Below are 11124 nucleotides of genomic sequence, written 5' to 3'. Positions count from 1 at the left end.
TTTCTTGATGGCTCCTCGGATATTGTCAGTAGTGATAAATCCCCCACTCCTCCATCACCCCCCACCCCCCCCCCCCCAACAAATGTTTTCATGCTCTCACCTTGAAATTTGACGAAAAGAAGCCAAGATGTTGGTCATGTCTGCAGATTATTAACACCTAAAAGTGTTTGCAATTTTGAGACATTTGTTAAAAAAAATCGGAGAACAAATTAAATCAACTTAACATATCTCATGAACATGTCCCTCTGTGACCCCAACATTTGACGAAGGGCAACCAAATTTAGGTCATGTCGGGTGATAATCAAACTCTAAAATTGTGAACAGTTTTAAAGCTCTAGCTTTATAACATCTGAGATAACCTCATCGTTACATTTTTTTTCATGGACGGACGGGCGGCCGACCGGCTCCCCATACAGATGGACATTGCTCATTTACTGAGACTCACTGATTACTCAGGTGAGTCAAAAATACCAAAGACAAGGGGACCAAATACTCATCTGACTCAACTTTCGTTAACATACCAAGAATCAAACACAAATTATTTTACCTGTAGTAAAACTCAGCAGCTACGTTGTTCTTTTCCACGCAGTCGTCAGGTACATATGTGGGTTGAACGCACAGGCAGTTGTCACCCTTCACCGAGGTTTTGTTGCAACGTATTATGTCCTTCAGGTCAGCGTAGGTGTCAAAACAGCCTTTCCAATCCTGTGCGAAATAGTCGTCATTACACGTATACCAAGTTTCAAGTTTTATTAGTCCATAACCCATGGGGGCATTTTGAACAATAAATACAATCAATACAATCATGATATATTATGCTAATATAGTAAATAAAAAAAATAGAAAAATAAAAAAAATTATGAAAAATTGTTACAATTTCTATTCTTTAGCAATTTCTTTTTCTTAGTAGCAAACAACTTTTTAAATTTAAGTGCATTAGGTTTTTTCCAATAGTAAGGTGGTAACAACTCAGCTCTTTCTTCTTTGAAAAAATCACAGACAAATAAATAATGGAATTCATCACCTATGTCTTGTGATACACATTTGGTGCAAGTTCTTTCTGACCTCGGGATGTTAAGATAACGTTCTTTCTGTACAGGCAAATTGTTGTTTAATGTTCTAAACTTCATCATTGAAACACATTGCTGATATGGGACCGAAACAACAAGAAGAGCAAATACTCATACGACACAAATTAATCAAACAACGAATCTGCTGTTCTAGCTCTACAAACGCTTCCGATTGATAGACTCAAACTAAGCCGGTGTAACACGAGAAAATTACTCCCACGAGATTTTTACTCCGGAGTAAACACTTCGTACGAAAAAGTTATTCCCTTTACGAAACAAGAAGGGCAAAGCCCATACGACTCACATGCTTGACCTTGACCTTTACATGACCTTGACCTTCAGAGTCAAGGTCAAATAACTAAACCTAGCAATGACATCATACACTAAGAACTGCTTTACACATTTTTCCTACCAAAATACATGTGACCTTGACCCAAGGTCAAGGTCATCCAAGGTCATGCAACACAAAGCTGTTAATTCAAGACATAGGAAGTACAATGGTGCTCATTGGCTCTTTCTACCATGAGATATGGTCACTTTTAGTGGTTCACTACCTTATTTTGGTCACATTTCATAAGGGTCAAAGTGACCTTAACCTTGATCATATGTGACCAAATGTGTCTCATGATGAAAGCATAACATGTGCCCCACATAATTTTTAAGTTTGAAACAGTTATCTTCCATAGTTCAGGGTCAAGGTCACTTCAAAATATGTATACAATCCAACTTTGAAGAGCTCCTGTGACCTTGACCTTGAAGCAAGGTAAACCAAACTGGTATCAAAAGATGGGGCTTATTTTGCCCTATATATCATATATAGGTGAGGTATTGAATCTCAAAAACTTCAGAGAAAATGGGAAAAATGGGAAAAATAGCTGTTTTTTAGACAACATTTATGGCCCCTGCGACCTTGACCTTGAAGCAAGGTCAAGATGCTATGTATGTTTTTTGGGGCCTTGTCATCATACACCATCTTGCCAAATTTGGTACTGATAGACTGAATAGTGTCCAAGAAATATCCAACGTTAAAGTTTTCCGGACGGCCGGCCGGACGGCCGGACGGACGGACGGACGGACGGACGACTCGGGTGAGTACATAGACTCACTTTTGCTTCGCATGTGAGTCAAAAAGCACTCCCCCATTGCACGAGAAAATTACTCCCCAAGACAGGTGAGTTCCGAGTAAACATTTCGTACAAAAATGTTACTCCCCTGACGAATAAATAACGAATAAATTACTTCACCCCAACACGAGCAATTTAACCTCCCATGCCAGGTGTACGAAATTTTTACTCCCTTGTCCCCTGTTAGTCTTGGTGGTGGAAGGGGTGGAAGGAGGGTAGCGCGACATTCGTGTGCGCGAGATCACTTATTGGCATTATCCCTTCGCACGCATCCCATTTTTGTGTACGAGATTTTTACTGGACGTAAAAAAAATGGGGAGTAAAAATTTCGTGGAGGGAGTAATTTTTTCGTGCCTTGGGGAGTTCTTTTCTCGTACGAAAAGTGTACTCGGAGTAAGAATTTCGTTAGAAATATTTACTCCGGAGTAAATTTTTCGTGGAGTAAAATTTCGTGTTACACCGGCCCCACTGTGACTTTGACATTTTGAGAAGTGTCAACAAGACTTGGGTCATGTTTAAAAAAAAAAAGAAAAGTTTCAAATCTCTAGCTTCAAAAATGTTGAAAATTGGTTGGCCAGAACCTATAGACAGAGACATAGAAAACTGTATTATCTCAAGACGAGAAAGTCGGGTGTGGTGTATCAACTCGGGTGACGGCGCTCTGACCTTGACATTTGAATGGCGTCAACCAGTCAGGGCTAAGTCATCAAACAATATTAATTAGTACATATATTTAAATATAATATTACTGTTGTAGTCTTATAACAGTAAAGTTTATTAGAACATGTTTAGTTGATCTTGATGTCCCGATTCCGAGTGCCTGTGATTTTTGGAAACGAAAACATAATGTAGATTTGGATAAGAGAAACTGGTTACTGGCTGTTAACAGCACAAAAGAAGAAAGATTACGTCTGCTGCACTGGAAATTATTACATAGAATATATCCAACCAATATTTTGTTAAACACAATGGGATTACGAACATCGAATAAGTGTGAAGTTTGTAATGAATTAGACACCCTTGAACATTTCTATTTTAGTTGCCAAGAGGTGATGAAGGGTTGGAAAATATGTAAAGATTGTGTTTATAAGAAAATACATGTTGCCATCATTTTGAATGAAGAAAATGTATTTTTGGGTTATTTTAGGGAAAGTTTGAAAAATGATTATATTAATTTTGTGAATTATTGTATTTTAATTACCAAAATCTTTCTTTATTTGGTGTTTAACGTCGTTTTCAACCATCCAAGGTTATATCGCGACGGAATTACCAAAATGACCATTGGAAAATTTAAATATGGGAAAAAGTTAGATTTGGGTGTATTATTGGAAACTGAGCTGAACATTAGGAATAAATTTATGTTATGATTATTTTCATTTATTTATTTATTTAAACATATTAGTTTACTGATAAAGTTTGTTGATTTAAAAATGTACACATTTGACTGAGAAAAGAAAAGACCTATGAAGAAGCGGTTTGCTCCAAGCCACACACACACACACACACACACACACACACACACACACACACAAACACACACACACACACACACAAAAGTCAAAAAATAATTGTAGTAGCAAACCTGCATGCAACTGAGGTTAAAAAATAAAAAAAAATAAAAAATAAAAATGTTGTAGTGTTTCGTTTGTCTTTTTGTTACATGCACCACCACAGCAATTTCGATCTCTATGTGAGATAATAAAGTTAATCTGATTTGATTTGAACCCTAGGAGTGTACACAGCTTCAAAGCAACAGCTTTAAGGGGGGACAGGGTAGGCAAGCACTTTTTTTTTTATTTTGGAAACAGCTTGCTGCTTGTTTGATTTTTGCAAGCAGAATAACCTAATTAAGGGAAACCATTTTAAATTTTGAGTGAAAAGCAATTTTTGGGGGTTTTATTCACCAAAATGTGAGAAAAACGTTATAAAATGTGCTTTTTTTAAAATGTTGCAGTTTGTGAACCAGTGCATGTTTTGATCCAATTTTTCTTCTTTGCAGCAATATGTGTGTGTTTAATAATTCTGTGTATCGAAAAGCATTTCTAAGCAATATATTATTTTAATTTAGCATTTTCAGTTACCGGTTCAGTTTTGATAAGAAAAATACATGAAATCCTAACTGTCAGACTCATAAAAACCCAACCAATGCACTGAACTCTTATTCCATACACAGAACTGATGCTGTACAACTCATAAACAACATATACAAAAACTGAACAAATCCATCAAGCCTTTCAAAAGTTGCAACATTTTAATTGTAGCGTTTTGTCTGAAAATTACATTCAGAGAAAACAGCATTTTAAAGATTTGAACCAGTACATAAAAAAACCAGTAGCACAGTGCACCCTGAATTCATATGTTTTTATCAGAATGACCACTTTACTATGTAGGGAAAAGGATTTGACAATCAAATTATCAGGATTTTTTTTATATACATCATATGAAAACAGCCATCTTTGTTTGTACCGATATGAAAACATGAATCAGAACCAAACTGTCAGACTCATAAAAACCCAACCAATGCACTTAACTCTTATTCCATACACAAAACTGACGCTTTACAAATCATAAACAACATAAACAAAAATGAAACAAATCCATCAAACCATTCAAAAGTTGCAACATTTTAATTACAGATGTTTGTCTGAAAATTACATTCAGAGAAAACAGCATTTGAAAGATTCCAACCAGTACCTCAAACTAGTAGCACAGTGCAGCCTGAATTGATATGTTTTTTATAAGAATAACCACTTTACTATGATGGGGAAATGATTTGACGATCAAATTATCCAGACTTTTTTTAAAAAATCATTTGAAAACTCATCTATGTTAGTGCAGATATGAATCAAAACGAAACTGTCGGACTCATAAAAACACAAGGAATCCACTGTATTCTTATTCCATGCACAGAAATGGTGCTTCACAAATCATAAACAACATATACAAAATTGGAACAAATCCATCTTGCCATTCAAAAGTTACAACATTTTAATTACCACATTTTGTCTCAAATTACATGTAGAGAAAACAGCATGTAAAAGAGTCTCACTAGTACCCCGGTAAACTAGTACCACAGTAGAGCTTGAATTAATGGGGTGGTTTTTTTTTTAACCAGAATAACACTTTAACTATGAAGGGGAAATGATTTGATAATCAAATTATCAGATTTTTTTTATTTAAATTTTTTTTTATATGAAAACATTAAAAAAAGTCAATTATTTGTGTTTGTGCTGATATGAAAATATTGATCAGAACCAAACTGTCAGACTCATAAAAACCCAACGGATGCACTGATTTCTTATTCCATTGCATAGAAATGATGCTTTACAAATCATCAACAACATTACATAATTATATATACACAAATGGAACAAAGCTATCAAGCCATTCAAAAGTTGCAACATTTTAATTACAGTATTTCTGTGCTCAATCCTAACACTGCAGCAAATTTCTGTAAAGCTGAATGTCCCTTTCCATGTACCAACTTGGTCATACGCGGATTATTTAAAATGCAACTTTACCACCCGAAGCGTTGCAAACACCGGGAGAAGAGTAAACAACTGCAGACTTGAATGGACACTCATATGCACTCCAGATGCAGGGCCTGTGCAAATCCTTGGGCTGATGCATCACCTTCTTTCATAATCAGACTGCTATCAGACAAGCATTCAGTACAGGATATAAACCTTTCAGCAATAGATTGAGCTGATCAATGTTGACAAAAGCCCAACACATGTCAGCGGAGTGACGTTGCACAGTACCAGTATCCATATCTGCTTGTGATGGGTCAGAAGATGGCAAAGTATCTGTATCTTCTTATGGTTGGTCAGAAGATGGCAAAGCTGATGTTTCTGCTGTGGAGGAGGGTAGTTCCGGTTTAGCAAACTTTTCCATCAGGTCAATCTTTCTCCTCGCTGCCACCACAGGAGGACTGGCTCTCCCCTTGCTCCAACCTAATAAATACACAAAAACTGATTTAATATTTGATACAACTGTCCATGGTTTTTGTTTGTAATAAGCTGCAAATTTTAAGACTCAATATAAACGTCAACAAGTGCTTGTACTTTATTTTGCAAATGACCATGTTACATGGGGTGTACCTCAACTTTTTGGCTAGGCTGGTAAATCAGAAATCCCAATCAGCCCCCAACCACTGAACCAGGCGGGTTTTCTTACAACCACCTCAGCGGCTCGTACCCACATATGTCGGTTGACGAACACACACACACACACACACACACACACAAAAGACATTCATTAATTGGCCCCTATCACAAAATGTACATGTCAAGTTTACTATGGGATTTGAGTAACCACACAATCACATACACACAGGAACTAATACTGAAACTAGCTGAATTATTTTCTTTCTTTCTTTTCATATTTTTCTTTTAAAATTAATTTATTTCATCACACTTGCTATGTATTTGCTTGTTTCTTGTCTGTTGTCTGTTTTGTGTGTGTGTGTGTGTGTGTTCTGTGTGTGTGTATACATTTTCAGATTTCCTAAACCTAGCACTGTTTGCAGGTGATCTTTATGCTTTTGATTCATGAGTTGCATCCCCAGTCCTTTAGTTTAACTCTTTTTTTTTCTTTGGTGAAGTAAATTGGATCTATTTTTTTTATTCCTTAGTTAATGGAAAAGATTTGACAACAATATTGCTGTCAATGATAGGTTGGTCAGCCATGCTGGTGTAAACCAATCCTTTAGAATTAGAGAACGCTCTCTAGTAGGGTACTTATTTTCCTACGGTCAACGACCAGAAACAGAAACTGTGTCAGTCGTACATCGCTCAGATGCTGCTTCTCAGTTTGACCCCAGACAAAGAATACTGATGACATGTTACACCATAGTAAGCTCTCAAGGACTGGCCAGCGAAGAACAATAAAATAGGGGTTGTGAAGACGATATCACAGAGATGATCGAGGGAGGGGGGGGGGGGGGGGGGGTGTGCGGCGGCGGCATGGTCAGTAAATTGGATCAAGAAACCCGCAAAATACTTCAGACACAAACTGTTTATCATTTACCTGCAAACCCTAACACATTCTTACAACAACAACAACATAACGATGTGCAATAAATCACGTTGTCAAACAAACAAGATCGAAAAGAGAAAGAAGCAAAACCCACCTCGTCGAGTCAAGAATCTTAGAATGTCGTCTGCTCAAATACGATCATGTAACATTGTTGGTTCATTTCGGAGAGTTGTTACTTCCTTCTACTGTTCGCTGCTGCTGGTTCATCTTTCTCTGATATTTCTTGTCACTATGCCGAACATTTCCAATGTTAGGGTTGTTCTCCGCAGCTCAAAACTTTGAAAAATGCTGCTGAATCGGTGAAAACGTCATGGATTTGTTGACACCGGGGGACTGATAAGTTGTCTACTGCGCTTGCGCCAAATGCCTTTGACCTACATATATTTGCATATATTAATTCCGGGGTTTCGGTTGGAACGGATTCTCTCTCTTTGTGCCTATGTCAACGGAAATTCCCCAACGGTGATGACGTCATCTTGAAGAACGGAAATTTCCACACAGTTTGAACAGCGAAGGGTCATGTCATGTGCGCACATTTACCAGCACGGAGTATCCAAAGTTGACCATTTTTTCGATTTTTTTGATAAAACACAGACAAAAACAACAAAACATCGGTTTGAAAATGGTTTTATTTACATGAATACATGTCTAAAATGACAAAAGCAGATTATTGAATGCATTCCAGGATGTTCAAAGGTGTGAAAAATGCAACAACCCCAAAAAGGTGTATGAGACCAAAAATAACTCATTTTGCCTACCCGGTCTGCCCTTAATAGCAATCTAGAAAATCGCAAAATTACTTTTTTTGTTGTCTACGGCCGTCCATTCGATCCAACACGGTTCATTACTAATACTGTCCTGAGTTGTTAAAAAACTTGCCGTTTGACATCTCAAATATGAGAGAACACAAAAGCAAAATTCATATGACTCCATTGATAATTAGAAAAACTAACTCCTTTCATTTTCATTCAGATGAAAAAGTACTTCAAGCGGAGCTCAGCGAAGTACAAAAAAAAGGTGATTCTTTTAGGAGTGACACTCTGAATTATTGCTTTTAAGTGGCGTGCGAAATTTGTCTTAATAACTTGTGTGCTTTGTTTATGGTCGTAGATATGCAGTTGCATGAACTGCTCATTCTCTCTTACCCTGATTTTCAGTTGAAAAAGCTAAGTCTACCTTAGGTTTGCAGATGAAATTCCCATTTTATCTCAGTTTTGCAGTTGAAAACGCCCCACCTCTCTTAGATATGTAGCAAAAAAGTCTCAATTTCTCACAGGTTTTTGTTTTATTAAAAATTCTTATCTTTCAGCAGTTTTTCAGTTGAAAAAGCCTAATCGTTCTTAGATATGCAGTTGAAACAAATCGTTCTTTTTAGATTTTCAGTTAAAAATGCTCCATCTCTTTTAAGGTAGCAGGTAACAATTCTCCATCACATTAATTTTGGTATTTTAGTGTAAAAAATATATATACATAAAAAAAAAGCTCAATCTCTTATATTTGTAGCTGAAATGTTCAATCTCTCCAACGATTTGACGTTGTAAATGCTCAATCTCTTTTTCTCAAATGAGCAGTTGAAACGAGAGGACGAACAGAAGAACAAGAACAAGTAGTACAGTGGGTGATACGAACCGCTTCGCATTTGTTCCATGGAAAGGTGTGACTGAAAGAGGTCACAGCAAACAGCAGACAGTGAGCCATGAAGATTTGGAATTGGAAGGTCATTAACAAACCTACAAAGGACATAGAAAACCCGACCCCTGAAAATATAAAACGAACATAAAATTAATTCCTGACAGCACGCACGCACGCGCGAACGCTTGCACACACACGCGCACACACACACACACACACACACACACACACACACACACACACACACACACACACACGCAAGCACGCGTGCACACACAAACAAACAAACAAAACACAAAACACACACACACACTCACACACACACCACACACACACACACACTAACACTCAACACACACACACAACGCACGTTACATTTCTCATACATCATACTTATTACAAAACATAGACTAAATAAGGGGATAAGAGTGGCACTGTCACAAACCTCTGAACGCCGGGTTCAAATCCCACACCTTTATGTGGTCCTTGCCAGAGAACTGGCCCAAGGAGAACTCCATAAACAACATTGGCACGCCGATCAGCGCCACGATCAGCACGTACATCAACACAAAAACAGCTGCAATGCAAAGACAAAATTAACGTTCATCAACACAAAATCAGCTGCACTGCAAAGACAGAATTAACGTACATCAACACAAAAACAGCTGCACTGCAAAGACAGAATCAACGTACATCAACACAAAAACAGCTGCAAAGACAAAATTAACGTACATCAACACAAAAACAGCTGCAATGCAAAGACAGAATTAACGTACATCAACACAAAAACAGCTGCAATGCAAAGACAGAATCAACGTACATCAACACAAAAACAGCTGCAATGCAAAAAAGTACATCAACACAAAAACAGCTGCAATGCAAAGACAGAATCAACGCACATCAACACAAAAGCTGCTGCAACGCAAAGACAGAATCAACGCACAATCCTTCTCGTGAAAACAGTTCGACTCACCATCAGAGGTCTGGGCTGTGGTGCACGAGAAAGTTACCACCCAAACGGGAGCCACCTGCAGTGTTGAATTGCTTGAAACTGAGATTTGTGGTGATTTCAACGAATCAGAGCCCGCGGTTTGCTCCCTCCCGTTTGGGTGGCACCCACTTTCGGTTCGTGCCCCTCGGCCCTGGGCAGGTTTTTACATCGAATACGACCACCCCTCCAAATGGTCACATTCCACAAATGAACAGCCTGGGTGCATGCATACTCATTAGGCTTTTTATTTATTTTAGTGGGTTTTTTTTTCTCCGGAATTTTTTTAAATGCACCCGGTGGTATGGTGTGTTCAGAAATTGTCCCACACACAAAATTTCAAATTTCCACGGCGAGCAGTCTGGGTGTTGATTTTTGGTATGTGATCAAATGCAGGGGTGGTCTGACCAGATCTGAGTCGGTGACTGCAGAACTGTTTACACAAGAAGGAGTGTACCTTTTTTTTTTTTCTTTCCATTTTTTTTCTTGGCTGCTTCAACCCATCTTTTTTGCCTCTTTCGTCTTTTTTTTTTTTTCCTTTCTTTTTGGGCGGTGAGCATATCCTTCATTGGTCTTTTTTTTTCAATGAAATTTTAATTTTGTTTTCTTTTACATTACAGGTTAGTGTACCTTTACATAGGATCGAATCTCAAGCTCTAAGCCTCCATAATTATCTTCATTCTCAAATCTCAGTATAAATCACATGTTTACAACGAGAAAAGCATCTGAGCCTTCACATACTCACACAGTGACGTAGACCTACTCAACAAACACGCGCGCATCCATCACACAGAGGGTAGCTCAACCCATGGCTGTGCTCTTCTTCGTTCCGGTGTCACGAAATAACAAGAAGAGCAAACGCTCGATCGAGTCACTTTCGCAGTTCTGAATATTATATGAGGCATCAGATGGACAGGAAGAAATTGCTATTCACAACACAATACAGATGTAAATAATTTGATGTAAAGAATAATCCTATAAAGTTTGAATCAAATCCGATGAATAGTTTCAGAGATATGATATTTCAATTTTTTTCCTTCAAGACATACCTGTGACCTTGAAAAAGGTCAAAGGTCACCAAAGCAGACGTCAAAGTGTAGAGGTCACTGGGAGTCACGTTCACATAAAATTTGAGCCCGGTCACTTTTATAGTTTCCGAGAAAAGCCCAACGTTAAGTTGTGTGTTGCCGAACAGAAAAGGCTAGTTATCTCCCTTGTTTTTCTGATAACGTTCGTAAAAGGCTACAGATGTAAATACTTTGATGTAAAGAAT

The 11124-nt window shown here is 37.8% G+C and overlaps 1 protein-coding gene across 1 annotated transcript in view; it reads right to left on the bottom strand.

Moving 5' to 3' along the window:
• Positions 1-11124, bottom strand: part of LOC138978437 (sodium-dependent nutrient amino acid transporter 1-like) — a 34982-nt gene that overhangs the window by 21093 nt on the left and 2765 nt on the right. The window contains exons 3-5 of the mRNA XM_070351179.1: positions 9309-9440; positions 8861-8988; positions 548-705 (exon numbers count right to left, since the gene is read on the bottom strand). Coding sequence (XP_070207280.1) covers positions 548-705; positions 8861-8988; positions 9309-9440 — 418 coding nt within the window. The remainder of the gene's footprint in view (positions 1-547; positions 706-8860; positions 8989-9308; positions 9441-11124) is intronic.

This window comes from Littorina saxatilis, linkage group LG10, assembly GCF_037325665.1.
Source record: "Littorina saxatilis isolate snail1 linkage group LG10, US_GU_Lsax_2.0, whole genome shotgun sequence".
Lineage (NCBI taxonomy): Eukaryota > Metazoa > Mollusca > Gastropoda > Littorinimorpha > Littorinidae > Littorina > Littorina saxatilis.
This window is presented reverse-complemented; position numbering and strand designations above follow the sequence as displayed.